The sequence below is a fragment of the Microcebus murinus genome, chromosome 8 (genome assembly GCF_040939455.1).
Source record: "Microcebus murinus isolate Inina chromosome 8, M.murinus_Inina_mat1.0, whole genome shotgun sequence".
NCBI lineage: Eukaryota > Metazoa > Chordata > Mammalia > Primates > Cheirogaleidae > Microcebus > Microcebus murinus.
In genome coordinates this window covers 50,766,881-50,790,920 of record NC_134111.1, presented here as the reverse complement: position 1 = coordinate 50,790,920, position 24,040 = coordinate 50,766,881, and the positions used below count along the sequence as shown (strand labels likewise).

Sequence of the window (24,040 nt, the reverse complement as noted above, 5' to 3'; positions counted from 1 at the left end):
CCATCCTGGGAAACAGTGTTTTTACAAGAATATGCATTCCAAATCCCAAACAGCCAGCTCAAACCTCTGGAATCAATTTATTGGTAGGCTAGAAAGGGCACGAGTCCATTCACAGTGAAGGCAGGGCCAATACCACCACAGTTCCCGATTCTCCATTTTCCTTTATCTCACAATTGTTTACCTTTCTATTTTTATTTCATATTTAGACAGCTGCTACTTTCTAAGATACAAACTAAATACATTAAGTTTTGAGAGCATATTTAAAAGGCAAAATTACACAAGCATTTTTTTAATCAGTTCCCACAGACATAGAGTGTTTTACATATCATAGTATTAATGCTTTAATGTGACAAAAATTTCAAAAGAAAATATTTTTAACACACATTTCTGCCTAAGGTCTACTTTAATTTCTGTTTTATTGGCTTGGCTACCTCATGTTTAACTGGTGTTTATTTATTAATTACCTTGAAGTACTAGTATGATTTAGTGGCCAAAAAATGCCCAGGACTGAAGTTGGGAAGATTTAGGTATACACATCCTGTCTCTCAGGATCCAGCCTTAAAATTAAAAGCTCAAGCAAGTCCTGAGCCTCACTTTCCTCATTTGTAAAATAAGGGGGTTAGTCCTCCTCTTGTTATCAAAGGATTTTGAAATTTACTTTCACACTAACTGTGAGGAAAGAGGGAACAAGTTTACAGGATTTGTTAAGTCAATCTACTTTCAAGGACAAGAAAGTAAGGGTATTAAGATATCAATTACACAGAGAGAGGCAAATATTTAACTGACTAAAGTTTGGTCATCTATTAGGGAAAACTTGGTAACCAGGTTTTGGTACAGGAAGTCAAGGCTCCTTGATAAGTTGAGGGTTATACCTCAAAATGAAATGAGAACTTCAAATTGCTGTTTGATGGAAACTTAGCTAAAATAGCCGAATATCATATATTCTTTTACCTTTTCAAAACATATTATTTTAAGTTCAATAGCTATTCGAGCAGAGAGAAGCTTGCGTTTATACGCAGCGTCTGAGAACCGCCAGACACAGCACATTCTCAACGCTTTCGCTGGGAGAGCACACGGTAAGTACCACACCGCCCCCAGGGTGTGGCTCGCGTGGCCCAGACGGCCGAGGTGCGTGACCAACACCACCAGCTGCTACTAACACCTTCCCGAGCTCTTTCCTTCCCAGATTACATACACATGTTCATTTATTTAATTGAACTTTTTTTTTGGCTTCTTCCTTTGACCTAATTAATAGCTCAGACACATTCTTCTTCAGTTATTTTCTAGGCTCCTACTTTTACCACCTGTAACTTTTCCTGTGCTCCTTAGTTTTCACAATGAGATGGCTTTCATACAGATCCTGTCATTTCACTGGAAAATGATTTTTTTCCACATGCGTGACTTTCATTATATCATATTCTCTTCAGAAGTGTCCTGGGGTCAGTTTCTAATTCCTAGGGGTTTTGTTTGGGATATTTTAGATACTGAGGCTACGTGTACACCTGGAAGGCTACAGAACAATGAAGGCACTAAGCATACATGAACAGAACTTTTTTCACTTAAGAATTTCAATGCGCATTACTGCCCAATTCTGTATTTTTTAAGGAATAAAAGTGTCTATAAGCCAAATATCTTTAAAAAACAAAACAAAACAACCGTATGGTTTATTCTCCCTAGCAATTAAAGAAATGCAAACTAAAAGACAACGTCACATATTACACTGGAAAAAATTAAATTGATTCATCATATTCAATGTTGGTAAGGCTGTTTGAAAATAGGCCTTCTCATAGGTTGTTATGAGCATAAACTGTTACAACTTATCTCAGCGTATATAGGTACTAATAGAAAAGAGGCCAGGCGTGGTGGCTCACAGCTGTAATCCTATCATTCTGGGGGGCTGAGGCGGGCAGATTGAGCTCAGGAGTTCGAGACCAGCCTGAGCAAGAGCGAGACACTATCTCGACTTAAAAAATTTATAGAAAGAAATCAGCTGGACAACTAAAATATATATGTATATAAAATTAGCCAGGCATGGTGGCGCATGCCTGTAGTCCTAGCCCCTCGGGAGGCGCAGGCAGGAGGACTGCTTGAGCCCAGGAGTTTGAGGTTGCTGTGAGCTAGGCTGACACCACAGCACTCATTCTAGCCGGGGCAACAGAGTGAGACTCTGTCTCAAAAAAGAAAAGGGGGTTAACCTACATCCTAGGAATTTTATTTATAGAAATTTTTCTTTGAAAACCCCCATTACATAGAGACATATACAACATACTATAGCATACTGTTTATAATAGGTAAACATCAGAGACTAAAATTTCCATCAACTGAATATTAATTCAATGTCTATAATATAGTAATATTAAATTGTTAAAAAGAATAAGATTGATGTATATGTACTGACAAGGAGAGACACCCAACAGAGATCAGACTTTTAAAAACCAGATTAGAGAACAGCAGTTAGAATGTGGCCATTTGATGATACCCTAAAAGTACAGAAATACACAAAACTTAAAAGTTGTTTTATTGAAGATGGGAATAATGGGGAGCTTGCACTTTCTACAATTCTGTATTAACTTTTTTTTTTAAGAACCTGCTACTTCTAAAAATTGTAATGGTGATTTCTAGCAGTGACGAAAGCACTGGGAAAGGGAGACTCAGGCACAGCTGATAGGCAAACCAGCTGTAGCCTTTGTGGGGTTTTGGTTTTTTTTTAGAGATAGGGTCTCACTCTGTGTCTCCCAGGATGGAATGCAGTGGTGCCATCTTAGCTCACTGCAGCCTGCAACTCCTGGGCTCAAGGGATCCTCCCACCTCAGCCTCCTGAATAGCTGGGACTACAGGCACATGCCACCATGCCTGGCTAATTAAAAGAAATATTTTGTAGAGATGTGTCTTGCTATTGCCCAGTCTGGTCTTGGAGTCCTGGACTCAAGTGATACTCCTGCCTTGGGCTCCCAAAGTGCTGGGATTACAGGTTTGAACTACTGTGCCCAGCCAACTTCATTTTGGAAAAGTACTCCATGGCATGGTTATACATCATAAATGGACAAAAGCAGGTTCGAAGACAGTTATGTACAATTATGATCTCGATTTTGTTAAATATATTATACACGTAAAATCACAGAAAATAAAAGACTGGAATATAAATCAAAGTCTTGGAGTTGACGACTGGATGGTGAATTATAGGAGATTTCCTTCTTTATGTTTTTTGTACTGTCAAATTTTATGTGTTTTGTTTTTTCATCAAAATTATGGTTTTTAAATACTTATGAAATAAAAATTTTCACTAATTTGGACCTGTATTTTCCTCAATTACTTCAAAATTAGCAAGCTTTTATGAAATAAGTTTTTATTATATTATTAACCTCAAAAGAAAAAGAAATATTTTCAAAATTCATGTAAGCCTTTGAAGTATAGGTATTATAAATTTTAATGCAAAAGGTCAACATTTTTGTGTAATCTGATTATTGAACATATTTAACTAAAGTCAGAGATAATATACCTGAAAACAGTGACTGAATCTGAGAGGGAACCAACAGCAACATCAGGGTAGGAATTTCGATCAAGGTCCATATTTCCAGCAATTGAATATCCAAAATAAGGTGACGTACCCTCAAGAACCTGAAATAGACAGGGCATCAGAATGGACACGGGTCGCCAAAATGAGCTTTTTTGCTATGCTTTGAAAAAGACAGATAGGTTTCTTTTGAACTGAAGTGTAAGAGTTCACTTATAAATAAGTTATAAATCATACATATACACACAATCTAACACTTCATACATTTCATAAAAATCATCTGATTTATATAGTATCTCAAAGGATAAAAGAGCCAATTTGTGATGAGATTTACTATTATATATTAAGTCAATCGTTATTTCAAACCAATCCTCCCTACCTTCCCCATAAAAGTCTTATTTTTCTCTAAAGTAATTTTAATTTTTGGTGTCTAAATTCTCCATGTAACTACAATCATGTTTTTTTCTGCCCAATTTCATTTCTATTTACTATGCTACTAAAGGAAACAGATCACACTTCCATCTCTTTATACTGTCAGGCTATCTTTCGAAGCTATCTTTTAGTAGTAAGTTTTTAAAAAACAAAATTCATACTATTGTAGACTTGTGAATAAAATAGTATTTAATCTGAAAAGTCACATAAACATTCTATTACAAGGCAAAAGAGCTGAGACTCTAGCTGTAGAAATACAGGTTATTTGGTTACCTGTGTTGGTTTGGTATTTATTCCATTTGCAGATCCATGATAGATAAAAACCTTTCCCATATCATCATAGGGAGCTCCAACTGCAATATCTGTTGACAATATCACATTTTAACAAACATTTACATTTTTTAAAATACTTCAGTACAGTGTTTTAAAATAAGATAAGCACTCATTATTTAAACAGCCAAATAATCTATCTGATTGCACAAACTATTATCTACCTGGGTAGCCATCTTGATTAATATCCCCAATATTTTTTACTGCAATGCCAAACATAGAATCCTTGGTTCCATTAAGACGAATTGGCTTGACATTATTCCATCTGCCTTGCTGGTTAATGTAGACATACACTGCACCTCCAACTTCTCCATCTCTATCAAAATACTGTGGGGCTCCAATAATTATATCTTGCCACCTAAAAACATAATGAGGGGAAAAAATTATGACCTATCAGCTAAAATACCAGCAAGCTCAAGAAGAATACCACCAGTCCATGTGTAACAGGGACTCAAAGAAATACAAGATTAAGGTCATTAAATATGAAATGTCCGATTTCAAAAAAGTTTCATTTATTATATCTCAAACAAGAAGCAGTACAATTAATCAAATTATAGATACAGTTTTGCTATCTTAACAGTAGCTTATTTATGGCAGCAGTGAAGAAGCCTGGAGAGTGAATGGCAATGAAATTATGAAAGGTGTTTTCCACTGCTTGTTGATAACTGAATATTTTTCTTTGCAAGAAGTGGTCCAAAGCCTGTAAGCAGTGGTAGTCACTTGGTGCAAGGTCTGGTGAATACAGTGAATGACACAGAGTTTCCAATTCCAGCTTCTGTAGTTTGAGCAGCATTCGTACAACATGTAGTTTTGCAAGAGGATTGGCCTGTCTCTCAACAACATGTAGTTGAGGACTGGCCTATCTCTACTGACCAATCTTGGCTCTTAATCACAAGCATCCTCATCATTTAGTCCAATTAGTTGCACTAGACATCCACTGTAATGGACTGACCAGGTTTCATGAAGCTGTAGTGGACAAATACCAGTGCTGGACCACCAAACAGACACCATTAGCTTTTCTTGATGAATATTATGTTTTGGACTGTATTTTGGCACTTCACCTTTATCCAACCATTCTCAAATGCTTGTGATTGTCCAAAATAATCCATTTTTCATCGCTCATAACATACGGTGTAGAAATGGTTCACCTTTATGTTGTGACAGCAAACAAAGATGATTCCTCTTCTGATACTCATTTAATTCATGCAGCACCCATCTATCCAGCTTCTTTACCTTGCCCATTTGTTTCAAATGGTCCAATACCATTGGAATAGTAACATCAAACCTTGCTGCTAATTCATGCATAGGTTGAGATGGATTCACTTCTGCTATAGCTTTCAGCTCATCATTCTCCAGCTTAGTCTCAGGATGCCCACATGGCTCATTTTCAAGATTAAAATTAAAAAGATTAAAAGAACTGAACTTCTCAAACCATCGACATACCATGCCACATCCTTCCCAAACACTTTGTTGAGATTTTGAGCTCTCTGCGCTGCATTATTTCCACAATGGAACTCATGTTCAAAAATAACAAATTTTTGACTTATCCATGGTTTCACAAAAATTGTTCTAAAAAAATCTGAAACATAATCGCAAGCCAAAACATGTTCTTGAAAGAATGAGGATGTATCTTCACACACACAAAAAAAAGCGTCGAAATGTCACAGATATCAACTGTCAAACTTAGTACTTAAGGAAGTCATTCCATATTTAATAACCTAATAGAAAGAAACTCAAATATGGAATTTATGATCCAATTAAAAACATTTTTTAAAAACCAAGGTAGCCAAGAAAAGTATCAAGGGTAAACACCAAGAAAAGTATCAAGGGTAAGAACTCAAAGCCAGTTCCTCAAGTCAGAACCGTACTGCAGCGGGTACTCCTGGTAAAGACCTCACCCCTCCAGGCTCCCCAACTGGCGCCAGCAGCCATAGATGTTGACTTTGTCCCCAATATCTACTTACAACAGGACATACTGGATGCTCCAACAGCTCCTTAAGAAATCACAGAACAGAAATGCGTGGGCGTCATTCTTTAATTTTTTAAAAATGTTAAATTCTCATGGACCCATGATCCCAAGACGTGAGTAAAAAATGAAAATCAAAAATGTAACCCTACACCCTGGGAAGGGGAATGAATGTCTGCTGCCATCCTACAAATGATGAAGATGGGATAGTGAAAATCTGGTAGTAAAAATACTTCTTGAAACAACTAACATGAAAGGATGGCTTTTCTGAAGACCTACAGAAGCCAAAGCAGCAACTATGTGCAGTATGAAATAACCCGAGACATTCTTACCCATCTTTGTTGAGGTCCGCCACTGCCACATCATAGCCAAAGGAAGAAGCCAGACCTTCCCCGTCAAATATGTGCTCGGGGAGAAGATGTGCAGACTTCAAGTCTCTTTTTAGCAAAACCACAGCTCCACTGTGATTGGCTCTCGGCGCACCAGATACAAAAGTGATCTCATCTTTGGAAACAATACCTTTCCCTGAGTCCAAAGAAAAGCCTAGAAAAACAAAATACAGCCTTTCACATCAATCCTGTATTTCAGGAGGTGTATGACATTGGTAGCTCCATCATTAACCTTTCCTCTGGCTTCCCATCCTCTCTCTTCCTGACCTTCCCACCGGCTACCACACTTACGAGTTATGGAGCTAAGAGATCTCACACAAGGACAAAGGGCTAGGGCTAGTTCACTGCTTTCTATGGATATTAAGACTTTTAAGGAAAAGCATCTATGCTATGCAGCATTTGTATAAATTGAATTGCGAGGTATTCGTGCACCTTAAGCATCAATTCAAACCCTACTTTAATACTGGAACTATGGTCAAGGAGATCAAACCAGATATTGAATTGTCATGGGAATGTGACATCATACACACAGAGACTACAGCCAGACCTGTAGCATAGCTGAGTGAATGTTATAGGTTGTGCTGTAACGTAAGGACCAGTATTTTTACATGAATAACGACCATATTCAATCTCCTTGGTAATCAGGCAAAAACAAATGCTAAAAACATTAATATACCATAGACAGCATTTCATTATTTTGGATCGACTTAGTTCTCAGACACAAACATGCAAACAAAACCATGACTGATGACATACAGTATTTGAGAACCTACTATAAACAATAGAGGTGAGAAAGGTGTCACTAACATGACTTACACGCTTGTTCTGAGGGCAGAAAACATTAGGACTCCCGATTGTAAAGCATCAGGGTAGGATGCAGGGTAGGATACTGAGATTTGGTGGAAAGCAAATATAAATGCCCATGTCAAAAACCATTCAAATTAAGCACATCTTTCTATATAAAGGTTGAGGCAGATGCAGAGTAACGCAAGCTCACACTTTTTAGTGGGTTTTATTTATGAAAAGCTTCACCACTACTGTTGCAGTTCTCAAATTGTGAAGTGAGTTGAAAAATACGATGAGCCACAAGTTTAAAACGGGGTGATATCATCAGATCCAGCTCTGAAAGCCACCTGGCAGCAGAGCCTCGACCACAGCATGCTTTGTGTGGGCATCACTTGAGATGAAATAGAAAATAAAAAGATTTATGCTCTGTGTGGATCAAAAAAAAATTTCTAAATGACCATGACCAAGACAATTTGTCATCTCAGAGGTCACAAACCTAGGTAGCTATTTGTCAGCACATCGGGGGCTTTGTCAGGCTGCTCCCTGGGAGGCCGAGTTTTGTAAACAAACTGATCAGGATCTGTATAGGAAACGCTGGTCAAAAACAGCAGGCCTGCACACATGCATGGGATGGAAGAGATGGAAGAGAAAATAATCACGCCAGGTAAAGAGGCAGGGCAGCCACTGGCACTCTCGCCAGCCCAGGGGACCACCACTGCAGCCGGCAAGCTGCCTCTCTGCCGGCCTCCAAAACCCCAGGCAGATCCTTTTATTCCCCAAACCCACTCACATCTTTTGAAATGACAGATTCACACACAGCATGGACAAGCAAAATGTAACAATACCAACTTGATTTCTTTCTCGGGCAACACTTTTGAGGAAATCCATTCTAAAAGTGGCAAATGTGTCTAAGGAAAAAAAAAAACGCTTCCTATTTTTTATGTCATGTTCTAACAGCAACTATGTTTATAAAACCCACAGGCCATCTATCTTAAAGACCAAAGTACTGATTTCTTTTTTTTTTTTTTTTGACAGAGTCTTGCTTTGTTGCCCAGGCTAGAGTGAGTGCCGTGGCGTCAGCCTAGCTCACAGCAACCTCAAACTCCTGGGCTCAAGCGATCCTGCTGCCTCAGCCTCCCGAATAGCTGGGACTACAGGCATGCACCACCATGCCTGGCTAATTTTTTCTATATATATTAGTTGGCCAATTAATTTCTTCCTATTTATAGTAGAGACGGGGTCTCGCTCTTGCTCAGGCTGGTTTCGAACTCCTGACCTTGAGTAATCCGCCCGCTTCGGCCTCCCAGAGTGCTAGGATTACAGGCGTGAGCCACTGGGCCTGGCCCAAAGTACTAGTTTCTTGACCACAGCAATTAAAATTAAATACTTCCCCTCAAACATAATTCCTAAATAATGCATTTGAATAAAGAAGTTGTCTGTTAAAATATATTCAAATAAAATGTTGGTTGATAATATTTATCTTCAAAAGAATTTTAACTTGAAATCCCATGTTTAATACTCAAGACTCCAAACCACACTCTCTCAAGCTCCCTTCCCATCCTGCAAGGCCACTAACTTGCTACTCACACACCCAGCTGCTTCCCGTCTTCTGCATTTTCATGAGTGTTGCTTTCCTTGCCTGGGAGATCATTACTGGTGTGACCCTGGGCTAGAAAATTAAGCTCCCTGAATCATGGTTTTAAGGGGAAAATGGTAAAAAGGGGACAATAATACTTCATAGTAGATATGTAAAGCACTGAGTATAGTACCTGATTTATAGCACAGAGAATGTGCTTAACATATATTAAGTATAATTTTTCTCTTCATTCTTCTATCCCTTCATGCCAAGTTATTTTAGGGGTAAGATGTGGAGTATATGAATTCAAAAGTTTTTTAATTAACAGTATTGTGTTCACACATTTATACAACTGGAACTCAGTGCATGTTTCCTAGCACACTGTTTGGAATTACTCATATATCTGTATCTGTTTTTTCCTTTTTAACCTTCCATTGTTCCAGTAATATCTTAGTATATGGGTACTTTTCTCCATGCCATTTTTTTTAAATAGGTTACTATTTAGGTTTAGAAGATTTTTTACATTTTTTTCCCAAGAGATGCATAGTAATTATTCTTTATGTCAACTCATACCAAGGATTAAAGCTTTTAAAAGCCTTTGTGTAATTACCATAATGCACATGAATAACTTAGGACACCCATTAGGAGTAATGCAAACAAGCCTTAGGAGTTAGGGAATTGGCACTTAGACACAGTCCGGGTGTCCTCAGAGCCTCTTTAGCAGTCCTGCTCAGCCACAGCCCGGAAGCCCCCGTGCCACCTGCCAGGGCCCTGTGACACGAGGGTCACACTCCAGAAGCAGGGCCAACCCTCGGAGAATGGCAATCACAGAGGAAGGACCTGGAGGTCTTGACCTGCCACTTAAGAGTTAACTTTATTAAATGTAGCTCTTTAAGAGTATCTCTAGAAAGAGACACCAAATGGAGGGGGAAGGCAGCCCAGCTTACTATGAACACCCACGCATTTTTTTCATGGCTGCATGGATGGCCTGTTTCAGGTTACAGAGGCTGCCATTAGCTCAAGAGACAGATTTCCAAGTGGGAGGGAGGATGGACAATTTTGGATGATAATAGGTTTCTTCCCCCCTTGGAAGGAGACCAGGTCAGAAGGGAAGGATCCTAGGTATCAGTCAGGTTATCTCCGGGATCAACAAGGCTTATCAACTTCCAGCAAATATGGCCACGGGCCCCAGCTCCACCTGGCCTCTTCGCAGCCCAGAGGTCCAGGAGCCTGTCTGTGGGCCCTGCGAGGGAACGTCACACGAGGTGTCTGGAAAGGTAGGCAAAAGCAGCCACCTACGCTCGCTCCTACCTAAGTAACTGTTAGCAGGAACGGGAACGAGACTTTCATCGTGCTCAGTCTCTCCTCCGACTTCATAAGGCCCATCTTCAAAGATGTTCATGTCAAAAAAAGTGTTATTCTTTTGCTCTACGCGAACAATCCCTAAAGGAATGAAATGGTAAAAACAACAACAAAAAAATGAAGATGAAACAAAATAAAATGATTCCTACTAAACATCCCCCATGCTATCACTGCCTACAGGAAGAAAAACTGGGAGAAAGGAAAGGTGGAAGGAAGAGAGATGGCTTCTAAGGTTGTGAAAGATGATTGTATACATTTTCATGTGAAAGAAATTTGAGTAATTAAAAAAATGCCCCATGCATTTCCATGAGCTATCTTTATAACGCCATGAAACCAGATGGAAAATGGAATATTCACTTAATTAACAAAATCTACAGAAAACAAATTTTTTTGAATGACATGAACTTGATTTATGATATTTTATGTTCTCTGCAATCCTAAATCAATGTCTCTTTTTTCTGTAGTGTAAAAGTGAAATATATTGATCTTTTCTTTAAATCACTTAAATTGCATCTTCTAAAAATTCTTATAATTAAGAATTTAAAAGAGAAGATTTCATATAGTTAGCCCAAATCACTATGACTTTTAAAAAGGGCAACATTTTAAATTTTTTTTTTTTTTTTTTTTTTGAGACAGAGTCTCGGTTTGTTGTCCAGGCTAGAGTGAGTGCCGTGGCGTCAGCCTCGCTCACAACAACCTCAAACTCCTGGGCTTGAGCGATCCTTCTGCCTCAGCCTCCCGAGTAGCTGGGACTACAGGCATGCGCCACCATGCCCGGCTAATTTTTTATATATATATCAGTTGGCCAATTAATTTCTTTCTATTTATAGTAGAGACGGGGTCTCGCTGTTGCTCAGGCTGGTTTCGAACTCCTGACCTTGAGCAATCCGCCCGCCTCGGCCTCCCAAGAGCTAGGATTACAGGCATGAGCCACCGCGCCCGGCCAAAAAAGGGCAACATTTTAGATGAGGGCTTATATAGTAGATAAGATACATAATTAAAATATACATAATCATTAGGTGTTTTGTTTTCTTTTATTATATATGATATCTGTTCTTGCTAAAATAAAACTATTCTAAATTCAACATATAATTTCAATTAGGTCAAAATAACCAGACAAATACTGTTACACAAAAGACTCTGTTGTAAGTGAAAGGAGGAAAAAAGGAAGTTGCTCTTGAAGGTGACCGTGGCTGACATATGAAGAAAGGTAGTCTCAAGAATCATTTGTAATAAGAATTAAAACTTGGACATTTTTTAATGGAAAAGGGAACATTTTCCTAAGTTTTTCCTGGTAAGTGAAAATGTTACATGATTTTAATAAGTTTCTCAAAAGAAGTCTTATTCCCAAATCAGGTGTATTTTTCTTCATCATGGATTAGAGTCAAGCTAATTGTCTTTTATGATACAAGAGTTTCCTACACATGCTTAACTTCTTCAGGGAAGTCAAACCGTATCTCAGGAACTGAGCAGGTTCAGTCAGCCAAAATATGTGGGCCGTTTTCCTCCCTCCCTCCCAATATCTCCTTTACCCATACAACAATAATAAACAACTGTTTCTCAGAAATTATCTGAAATCATCATCTTGAAATTCCCCAATTTGTCTGTCATCTGCCCTTCTAACTTTACTGTGTTATTAGCAACACACGGCCTTTGGAGATTATGTATAATGAAAAAAATGCCCATATAAATACACTGTTATTTGTACACACCTCCACTCAATCCTATTCGGTTTTCAGATCACTAACTTAAAATTAAAACTTCTAGTTTCATGAGACAAATATAAAACAGCAAGAACAACTAATGTTAATTATTACATTCCTAAAGAAAAAAAGTTAACTACTTATATTAATGTAAAGTACTCACAGAGGAGAAAATCTCAACACTAAGACATACACATTTCTACCATTGTTTTTACAAAAATCACATCATTTAGAGAACTTAATATCCTATCCTGCTTTTATAATACCCAAATGCCTTAAAATGTGCTATGTACGTCGTGGTGCATATTATAGAAACTATGGGGACATTCTAATCTCTATTTCTATAAATACAAACATCATACCTTTCCAGTTGTAAGTACCCGGAGCTCCAAACACAATGTAATGAAAGTCTTTAGTGAAAGTAGCTGCTACACCTTGCTGGCAAGAGCCGAATTTTTCATGGCCTCTCAATCGGCCGTCACAAAAGCTCCAGTCTCCCCCATCCATATCATCTTCAATCCTGAGATTCTGGCTCAGGACGTAACACCTCCCAAAGATGTCTCGGGATTCCTGCTTCGTATTAACATGTTGCCTTTTTTCATATCGATGAGCACATGTCTGCAAACAGATGGAATAAAGGATCCCACTCGTGTCTATTAACCCTCTAATTTTCAATAAAGAGGTTAATTCTAAATAGGATGATTATTCACGTCCTTATCCTGGGATTGGATCCCAAACTAGCAAATCTTCCCCAAAGTGGCACCGAGGAGACCATTATTAATTATTCAGAGAATAATAATGCTCCAATCTAAATACTGAATGTCAATCTGCATGTACAGGCAATTTATCTATAAATTTACCTGTCACATAAACAAAGGAAAACACCTTTTTACTTAATTTTCTCAATTTATTTGACAATTAGTGGCTGTAATAAACCTTCACATCAGTGTGAAAATGAGTAAATTATGTTCTGGAGGAGAGAAATCATGCCCATTTTCACAGGGATCAAGCAAACACAGCTAAAACAAAGATATTTTCCTTTTACCCACACTATTTCTTTGTAATCAGTTCTAACTTATACTCTGAACTCTGGCATTATTTCCTTTAATATACCTATTTTTAAAAGGCAGAGAGAATTACATTGCCAGGAAAGATGAAATAATCTCTCTAATTTCTACAGGGTATTCACAGCTACTCCACACCTAATGAAGACTAAAAATACTTTGTAATATCCAAGTCAATTTCCCATAGTGTACCCCTAATATAACAAAATTCAATCTTCACTGAAGTATTCATTTTTTTTCAAAATTCTGTATAAACTTTGTTACAGCAACCAGATGTTGAAAGAGACAAAAAGATCATATTCCAACCTGAAAAGCACATCCACAGTCATCTAGCATCTCTTTTCTTCACTACTACTTCCACTGAAAGAAGTTCAGAATAACAAATGAGTTTAAAATATCTGGTATTACTTTCCTTGTTTTGTTTTTTGAGACAGAGAGTGTCTTACTGCTACCCTAGGTAGTGCAATGGTATCATCGTGGCTTACTGCAACCTCAAACTCCTGGGCTCAAGTGATCCCTTTGTCTGAACCTCCCAAATAGCCAGGACTACAGGCACACACCAGGATGCCCAGCTAATTTTTCTATTTGTAGTAGAGATGGGGTCTCACTCTTGCTCAGGCCGGTCTCAAACTCCTGAGCTCACGTGATCCTCCACCTCGGCCTCCCAGAGTGCTAGGATTACAGGCGTGAGCCACCATGCCCAGCCCTTTGCCATATTTTTTATAACTTATCTATAAAGCTACAAAGTTCCTAGGACAGAAACTATGTGTAGTTTTGTTTTGCTTTAAGACCACGTAGAGTTTTAGAAATATTCAATGCAGGTGTATTAATAAGTTCTTTGAATCTGAAAGTTCTAAAGAAAAGCAGGATATATAACTGCTTCAGAGTATCATCAGGAAAAAATAATGCTTTGGTCTCTTCTTGACATCCATTCCTGCTCTAAAGCAGTAAGTGGGCTAGAATGGCCACTCCCCGTAGGCAGGGGCTCTGTCTCATCTATAGCTGAGAGCCTGGTACTAGCACGTAATTAGCACTCCTGATGCTGTGGAATGAACACATTTCTCTACCTACTTACCACCACCTTGCCCCCGGGACCTTGGCTCTGGACGGTGACCCCCATCCACTGATCTTCCTTGCTCTCCGACGTAGGGTCAGCTGTGGAAAGCAGTACAGTTAGCACTTCCAAGGTGGCTACAAACCGCATGAACAAAAATACAAGAAACTGTTTCTGAATCACCTGGACTGAGCCCAGCTACTCAATCTGGAAAAATTATTTCTCATCTCAAGAAAATGGAGAAGTGACTGGTGGTAAGAATCTTGCATAAAATCCTATACATAAAATACATATGTCTACGTCATGGCCTATTTTGCCCAACATTCCCCTCTGCCCTCTCTTGACACCCCAGGTCCTGAATACAGAAAGGTATTTGAAACCGAAACACTTAAGGGGTAGCCCTCCAACATGTGTCTCTTACACACACAACGTAAATCAGATTTCCAAAGTCCAACTAACTAACCAAACTAACAAAAAGTGTGTATTTCTTTACGTAACAGCATGAACTGTCGTGTTCTTACTGGAGATGGGGAGGTAAGGCCTTAGATTTACTTTAGAATCTCACAGCTGAAAAAAATATCTTTTTATCAATGCAGAAAGTTATTTTTAGTTTTCAAAAAAAGAGAAACCACAAATACCACCATGTGCACATTTCAGTATCAATTTAAAACCACTGTATGACCCTATATTCAAATTTTTGCCTTCCTCAATGAGAATAAAAGCACAACTTTCAATCTTGAATTATTACAAAAATATGAAAACTAAACAACTTTAGACAGAATGAAAAATACCAAAACGTTAAATGAAGAGTATTTGACTAGACTTTTAAAAACAAGTCTGTCTAGGCCAGGCACAGTGGCTCACGCCTGTAATCCTAGCACTCTGGGAGGATGAAGTGGGCGGATCGCTCAAGGTCAGGAGTTCGAAACCAGCCTGAGCAAGAGCGAGACCTGTCGCTACTGAAAATAGAAAGAAATTAATTGGCCAACTAAAAAACATATTGAAAAAATTAGCCGGGCATGGTGGCGCATGCCTGTAGTCCCAGCTACTTGGGAGGCTGAGGCGGAAGGATTGCTTGAGCCCAGGAGTTTGAGGCTGCTGTGAGCTAGGCTGATGCCACAGCACTCTAGCCGGGGAGTGAGACTTTTTCTCAAAAAAAGTATGTCTAGATATTGAGATTATCAGTGGATTTTGGTATTTTTCTTTATAGGTCTATGTATTTTACAAGTTGTCTACAGTAATATGTATTATTTTCTAATCAGTAAAATACAACAAATGACATTTCTAAAAGATGAAGCAGCAAGGCAAGAACACAGACATAAATCTGCAAATCTACTTCAACCAAGCACATCAAATCAGGTCTGGTGAGGACTTCTCGGCACACTGAATCACTCTGCCCACCTTACAGGGAAGCAGACAAACTTGATGTTAATGTGCTGTGTCATGGCACCTTCCAGCTACCCCAAGTCCTCATTAAAACAAGTCTCTATCGGAGACAGTAGGGCAAATCTTATCCATGTTGGTCAGCTCTCATTTCACAGGGGTATGATATTTAATAGTCTCCCCCCCCCCAAATTTTAATAGCATGTGAGAACTTTTGGCTGCTGAGTACAAGATAGGCACATTCTATTTTCTTCACCGCTAATTCACATTTTCAACAGCCTCCTGTAGAACCTCAATACATCGCTAGGTGGCAGTATTAATACACCAAATTAGTTTCAAAACCAGGATTAGGAGGAATGGCAAACCGCTGCATCCCTGTGTGATTAGGAAAGTATTTTCAGGGGAAGTAAGAAAGTCAAGGTTGATGCAATTAAAGGAGGTCCTGTCTGCAAGAACAGATGCTTGTACCCCCTTTCCTTCCTCACAGAAAGGGCATGTAGGGTATAGGCGAGCTGGCCGAGTGAACACTGAGTGAGGGCAGAGGAACACACCATCGTTATCAAATTCAATCCGTGTGCACGGCCCCCGGGAGGTGATGTCACAGCTGTACAGGCCTCCTGTCCTGTTGGCTTTCTGCAGTGGAAGGGCTTCTGCCCGAGGGGCCCCCACCAGCAACCTGTTGATGAAATAGAGAGAATTTAGAGATATGAATTTAATATACATTTAACACTTAAATTGGAACCAAGAGATAGCGAAATTATTCTTTGTCAAAGAGTACACTAATTCTTCAGCAGGTTAGGCAGAGAAGGGGAGCAAAGGTAGAGTGCTATGACTGGCTCACGCAAAACACACAAATATAACTACACAAGAGAAGCAAAAGGGGATATTGAAAGAGGAAAAATATGCCTATCTCTCATAGTATCAGCAACTCTTGCTATGTGTGAGTCTGGTGTTTAAAAGATACTTTTCATAAAAAAAATAGCTAAGCCAAGGACATCATATGGAACTCAACCAACAAAACAAACACTCCCAACACTGGAAGGGAGAAATAGTCATGTATAGTTTAACAAGCAATAATATGTCAACTTCTAACACTGTGAAATTCAAGGGCAATTTCGATGATATCCTAGATGTTCAGTTTGTATACCAATTTAGAACCTAACTTTTACCTAAGATACAACTCCACTGAATCATACTCTTTTGCAGCCTTGACCTCTTTCCAAGTCAATTTTTTCCCAGCTTTATTAGGGTATAATTGACAAATAGAAAATGTGTATGTTTAAGGTATACAATTTGATGTTTGTCTTCCAAGTCAATTCTTACCTCTATGCACTCTTGTCATCTCAGACAAGCTCCTCCATTCTCATCCAATCATATCCTACAAAGGATTCAGGGACAACTGGTGAAGCTCCACTTATGCACTAGGCATGGTAAGATGCTGGCTGCCCTCTCACCTCAGTATTCTTGTTAAGATGGGTCCCAATTCAGACCCACAATCCTTAAAATTTCAATATCTCACAGCCAAAGTGGCTCTTTAGAGATCCCCCTACCTAGTTGCTGGGTTCCTTTTCCTAACACTTCTACTCATCACTAGCTTTACAATCTTTGGGGTCTGGCTGACTAATGGAACAACTAGGACAACAAACAAAGAGAACACACACCTGACTGGACAGAAACCTGGAGGTTTCTGAAAGTTTTGGAAACGAGACTGGAGCTGGGGAAAAGGGCTGGGAACAGGAATGTGCACAAAAAAACAAACTCCCACAATAAAAGCAAGCCACTCCTGGCCTTCAAGAAATCCCTAAATCTCAGATGCAAAAGCAAAAACAAACAAAAAAAATTAACCAAACAGCTCCTACCGTCTCCCTTCCCTGCTGGATCCCAATAAAGAACTCATCCCAATAAAAGATTGTATTTTTTAAGCCAATGCAAAACAGGCGCAACAGGGGTCAAATGCACTTGGAAAATAGGGAGGGGAGCCAGACTGCCCATGGAGAGGCAGTGAAGAGAGTCAGGGGTGGCTCGTGGGGAACGCATGGCCCCCTTAGTGCCTGAAACTTCTTAGAAGAGGGCAGAGGCAAGGCTGGGGACGCAGGGGTCTCCAGAGGTCTGCCCCACCATCCCAGGAGCTCCAACAAGTACCGGAGAGGTGAATGTGCTCAAGTACTACACTTGGCAGATGCTGGTGGTGGAAGCCTGCTGGTGGGGTCCTGGGAGGATAGCAGGGTGCTGGTCCCGAGGCACAGAAGCCCAGGACATTAGCACTGGAGGCCCTGAGAAAGGGTCCAGCCTTCTGATTTTACAGATAAGGAAAGGCAGGCCTTGAAGGAGGTTAATCAACTCTGCCCCTAAGATGTGACAGCTAGTCTGTAGCCAGAACAAAAATGACCCCCAGGCAATGTTGTCTCCATTCCTTTAAAATACTTCCAAGGAAATAAAACCCAGGATTTTAAGGAGTTTACAACCTAGTTGAAAGGGCAAAATTTGCACAAATGAAACACTGAAACAAAAACTGTTCTGTATGCTGACAGATTTAACATACTGCTATATTAGAACAAAATTTTTTTCCTTGGGGTCACGGTGTTTTATTATGAAAATAGAGTAAAAACTTCGAAAACAAAACAATCCTTTCTAATTTAATGAAAATTTTTTTATTTTTTTCTGTGTGGGGGTCATATGCAATTAAATTGTCAATATTAACTGTAACAATAAGAACATCAACAAGATTTTCACATACCAACTGCAGTTACAAATGCTTCACCAGGCCCCAGGCTCAAAACTAGGGGCAGTTAAATAAAACTCACATGGCAGTTAAAGAGTTAAGATTTAAATACAGACAAGTCCAGGGAAGGGAGAGTCAAAGCATTATTGTAGTTCCGTGGGGCTAAGGTCAGGTAAGAGATTTCCTGTAAAGGTAACCACCTGCAAAGAAAAGGCTATAAAAAGCAGCCCAGGCTTCCCAATGTTGCTACTTGTGTCTTCTCTAACCACTTCCTCTTCTCACCCACACCCAGAGGCTCCTAAACTACCAAAGGCAGGCAGGGGTTATTTCCTGTTTACCCCACTCCCTCATTCTTTCACTTATTCATTCAACAAATGTTCATCAAGAGCCTCCTGGGTTGAGTAAGGAATTGCCCCACCCCCCAAACTCTGGCCTGGAGAGCCTGATCCATGCACAAGTCATTAAACCACAGGGACGGATTATAGAGGCAACGGAGGCTGTGGGTGCCAACAGCTGCCTGGGAAGAAGGGTGTCACCAAGACATGGCAGCAGAGCTGGAGGGGGCCAGGTGAGGGGCACAGCACACGCGAAGGCTGCAGCTAATGAGCAGTGGGACACGATGATGCAACAAGACCGGTGGAGCTCTGCCTGCACACCTGCTGAGTCTCAGACTCGGCTGCCCGGTGTCCCATGCTTTAAAAAGCTGCGGAGGTTTGGAGCGGGTCTGCCTCCCAGCCCCGGTTCTGCTTATTACCGCCATCCTCCACTGTCCCCTCCGTGGCTACAATGCACAAGCGAGACAAGTGTAGCCAACACCAAGCTCTTGTAGAAGAGGACTTCCACAGATGAAAACAGACCACACAGAAGGATGGAAGCAGCAGGGCGGGTTTGGGGGCAAAAGACAACACATTCGAAAAGAGAGCTCCTCACAATAAGAGAACCGTACCTACGGAGGACAGTGTTAGATGTCACACTGCCTCCGTGCACCTGCACGTGGCCCGGGCCGTCCCACCCCAGGCACAGGAGGGAAGTGGCACGGTGCTCCCAACCATAGCGGACCCCCTTCTCCCCACACCCCGCAGCCGCAGGAGGAAGGGACACACCGCACAGCAGAGGGCGCTCTGGGACCTGCTAAGCCGGCCACATCTCAGACAAATAAGGCCAAGCAGCACCTGGATGAGAGAACATTGTGGCCCCAGTCACGCTGAACAGTTGGCAAGTGCCTTCATCCTCAAGGTAAAGCTGCTCTCTCTGGTTCAGGAAATAAGCAAAGCCTTTCATTCTGCTTGGAACCGGCCTTAAATGCAGCAGGTCATAGCCCATTAGCTGAGGCTATGTCTGGCGAGGACAAGTAAATAGGGGAAACAGACCTGTCCAAACAACGACACCAGGGAACAACTACTTCCTAATCGAGGTCGTCTAGCTCTGGGGTGCTGGTATAATCAGTTCAGTCCATGGCCAGCTCCTGAGCTAGCAGAGTGAGCGCAGGCCCAGGAAGGACGGTCTGAACCTAGGGGAACCCTCAACACACATCAAAATCCAGTTTCTGCTCAAATTCCAGCTTTCTTCCCTTTTCCTCCAATGCCCTTTGATGCCAAGAGCTGGGCCCCAGGCCATCCAGATGGTTCAGTGTGAGAACCAGATACCCTCTGGGCACCACCAGGATGCCCACAGCAACACCTAGGACCATGGCAGCTGTGGCTCGATTACAGACTGGCCCAGCATATAGGGAGAAGCCAGAACTACAGTGAAAATTCTACTTCACAACCAGGGGACCAGGAGATATGAGTTACAACCTTTGTAGGAAAGTGGTGGAAATTAACATAACAGGGTCTAGGAAGTCTATTCCCATATCAGGTCAAAAGAAGAAAAATTATATAAATGAAGGACAAGAATCTGGGTTTGAACTAAGAATCCACCAAAAGGAACAGAAAAAATTACTAATTGCTTCCACAAAGCAGGTGGACAATCAGCTCCACTGAGTTTTATTTTATTTTATTTTTTTTGAGACAGAGTCTCGCTTTGTTGCCCAGGCTAGAGTGAGTGCCTTGGCATCAGCGTAGCTCACAGCAACCTCAAACTCCTGGGCTCCCGCAATCCTACTGCCTCAGCCTCCTGAGCAGCTGGAACTACAGGCATGTGCCACCATGCCTGGCTAATTTTTTCTATATGTAATAGAGACGGGGTCTCGCTCTTGTTCATGCTGGTTTCGAACTCCTGACCTCATGCAATCCGCCCACCTCAGCCTCCCAGAGTGCTAGGATTACAGGCGTGAGCCACCGTGACTGGCCTCCACTGAGTTTTAAAGCTGCACTAAAATAAAAACTGCCTGGGGATTACAGTATAGCAGAAATCCATGTTCAAGAGACAAAGCTCAAAACTTAAAAAACCACATCATATTCTATAAAGATAAACTTTGAAATAAAGTACAATGTAAACTTCTAACTAATTGAGTACGACAGTGAGGATATGACAAAACTTCAGGTTTTCAGAGTCTAATCAGAATTTGGGGTGCAAAGATTTAGGACCCAATATTATGCTATGAACTATAAGGTTATTCTAAAATTCTTCAAGTAAGCCACACTCCTTTTTCATATATTCAAGTTCTCCCCCAAGGAGAACTGGTATACTTTTGCATAACTACTTCAATCAAAAGTTCTTGCTTCATTGTCTTTGGCAATAATTCATTTCCTCAAGGATTAAAGATTCTGCCCCTAGCTGTGCAGCTCTGTCCCAAGAAACATGAATTATTGCTTCATTAGAACAAGAACACTATTATTGCTTCATTCAAAATACAGCCTTCTTAGATTGCCCAAATTAAGACCTAAAAAATTAGAAGGTGGTGTTACCGTGGCAACTTTGTCACCTCTACATTTAACCCATCTTCCAACTCAATATTTAATTTTTAAAGTAATAAATACAGATGATAAACAATTAAGAACTTTTGGTGGAAAGCAACAGATTCTACGCTTATCTCAAGCCCCTTAGATAAACTTCCTGTCTTTTATTTTGGATTTACCTTTAATTCTGGATTATTATATATTTATTTCTTGATTTATCAGTTTTAGGCAATTAGCTATTAGCCCCATAATATGAAAAGGGAACTAAAGTATTCGTCACTTTCCATCCTATATTTAATAATTAGATTTAGTTCTTCTATTTGCTAATCTTTAAGTTTTAAGTATTTAAAACCTCTATTTTCCCTTCATTTTTTAACAAAAGTCTCAATTCCCTGGTCAGTGAGACAAAGCTATCCGCACTTTCATCCAAACTTTCCTCTTGGTTTCTTCAAGTCCCACCATCTATCAGCTATACTTTTATAAGAGCTATTATCACTTACATATCTTTTTTTTTTTTTTTCACTTACATATCTGTTAACCACAAGTTGGTCATCTATTCTCTTACATAGCCAGGTAAGTATTACCAGTGCTGAGCCAAACTGTATTTAGATTATTATCTTACCACCTGGGACCAGTATCAGAGGCCCTTGGCCTCAAAAGAACTGTTCCTACCGTCAAGGTCAAACAGACTCGCTTTTTTCTTTTTGCATTCTATTAATTGCTTGGTGTGCTTCACATTTGGACCATGACTTTTGCTTTTCTTGGCATTTCTCATTGCCTTTCTTTTTTCTTACGTCGTTTGCCTTCATCTGAGCATCAATCTTCTCAAGCTCCCAGTCACACCTTGTATTAAAAATCAGTATCTCATCTTTGCTTAGACCTCCTTTTCAGAGCCTTTCGACCTGCTACAAGGTGGGCTCACTGCTCCCCCAGGTCTGCTGTACAAGGTCATGCTAGGACTCCCCTTCACTGCTATTCTGGGGTGATCTGCTTTGACCTACCTAGCATCCCCTGTTGTATTTGAATTATCTTCTTAAATACTGCCCTAGTAGTGCGATAGGTAAACTTGTGAGTATATGTGAGTCCCTGCACATATAAAAATTTCTTTATGCTGCTCTCACCCTTGATTAATGGTTTGAGCATAGAACTCGTAAGTTGAAAAAACACTTTCTTCAAAGCCTTGATGGTACTGTTCTAATTTATTCTAATATCCAATGTTGTCACTGAAAATTCTGATGTTAGTCTGATTCTCATTCCCTTGCAGGTGACTTTTAAGCTCTCTACTTTACCCCAGGCATTCTGAACAGTGTGATGATAGGCTGGGAGCCTTTATTCACATACTATGCTCACATGACCTCTCTCACCCTATAGACTCAAAACGTTAATTTCTAGGAAACTCTTCTTACCATACACTGATCATTTCATTTGTTATGTTTACTGTCCTCTTTCTAGAACTAGTGTTAACTAGTCAGGTGATAAATCTCCTGGGTTAATTTACCGTTTCTCTCATTTTCCTTCTTTGTCTGTGGTTCTGAGATTTTTGAATTTCATTTTCTAGTATTTCTATTGAAGTTTTAAATTCCAGCCGTCATATTTGTAATCTCCAAAAGCTTTGTTTCGATTGTGCCTTTTATATAACAGATCCTATTCTTATTTTGCGGATTTAACGTGTTCCCCAAATTCTGAGCCTACAAGTTTTCCTATAGTTCTTTGTGTTCTGGATTATCCTTTATTTTTTCAGTTGGTTTACTCCAGCCATTGCCTTTTATACTGCTAGCCCTCATCATATGCCTGAAGATCCTTGTTCTTTTGTTCTGTTGTATAAAAGGGTCCATTTCTGCTGTCTCACCCAGGGCAGGAATTCTAAAAGGGAGTTCTGGGTAGGGCCTGCTGGCTCCAGGGATCCACTTTAGGCTGAGTGAGTAGACAGCTAGTTGTCACACTGCAAACCACCCTCACATGCCAGGATGAGGAGGGCTTAATTCTTGGGGTGCTAGCATTCACACTAGAAGCCCTAGTTTCTGGGGGTTTGTTTTTTTAAGTGTCATGACTTGGCCTTGCCCCATCTCTGTAAGAATCAATTATTTTTGTGCATTATAATCAATTTAAGCTTTGTGAAACATGTCAATATTCCCCTAACTCCCCCAAAAGTGCTATGGGTTTTTTGCCCCCCAACCATGGTGTCAAATGCCAGCGGCCTGTACTCTATATAGCAGTGGGGAATGACAGTGTCATCTGGTGGGTGTCTGGTCTTCTGTACAGTCCTTCACTTCCAGACCCACCTACTCCTCATCCCCCATCCCCCATCCCTGTCTCACCTGATGGGGGGTAGGGCACAGGGCAGACCATCTTCCCCCACCCTAGTCCCTGCACGATGGACTCCAAACTGTGGCTCCTTCTCCTAGTAAGATCATACGCCAGATCCCATCTGCTTTCTGCCTTTTTGTGATCTCTCAGCTATCAGGGAACTTAGAGGAGCCTGGAAGCAAACCTGTATACCTAGTCTGTCATCTGGAACCACAAGTCAAAATCCAGTCATTTCTTGCAGGGATCAGATTTTCATCCCAGCCTAGTTTCCCTGTAGTTCGAAAATGAATGACTTTCTCCCAAACATCCACGTCATCTCTAATCACCACCACTCCTCACATATCGTGTATGTCTCCAACACCAGGTATGCCAAAATAAATGAATGGGGAAAAATATTCCAGAAAAGACAATTTTGGCCAACTTGTATATTTAAACTTGCATAAATGTAGATGAAATAGTCAACTGACAACATTTGATCATTAAGTTTATACAAATTTTTTTTCATAAGGTCTGGCTCTGTTGCCTAGGCTAAAGTACAGAGGCATGATCATAGCTCACTGCAACCTCAAACTCCTAGGCTCAAGCTATCCTTCTGCCTCTGCCTCCCAAGTA

At 40.3% G+C, this 24,040-nt stretch overlaps 1 protein-coding gene across 3 annotated transcripts in view; it reads right to left on the bottom strand.

Annotated features, from left to right (window-relative positions):
* The window catches only part of ITGA6 (integrin subunit alpha 6), a 75,703-nt gene that overhangs the window by 27,174 nt on the left and 24,489 nt on the right, over positions 1 to 24,040 (bottom strand). For 2 of the 3 annotated variants that reach the window (XM_012781943.3, XM_012781944.3), the window contains exons 2-9: positions 16,111 to 16,235; positions 14,198 to 14,277; positions 12,421 to 12,676; positions 10,305 to 10,436; positions 6,575 to 6,785; positions 4,441 to 4,634; positions 4,220 to 4,308; positions 3,500 to 3,618 (exon numbers count right to left, since the gene is read on the bottom strand). In XM_012781943.3, the coding sequence (XP_012637397.1) occupies positions 3,500 to 3,618; positions 4,220 to 4,308; positions 4,441 to 4,634; positions 6,575 to 6,785; positions 10,305 to 10,436; positions 12,421 to 12,676; positions 14,198 to 14,277; positions 16,111 to 16,235 (1,206 nt within the window). Of the gene's footprint in view, positions 1 to 3,499; positions 3,619 to 4,219; positions 4,309 to 4,440; positions 4,635 to 6,574; positions 6,786 to 7,913; positions 8,031 to 10,304; positions 10,437 to 12,420; positions 12,677 to 14,197; positions 14,278 to 16,110; positions 16,236 to 24,040 lie in introns of all 3 variants that reach the window. The other variant, XM_076005655.1, reaches the window with a different exon arrangement.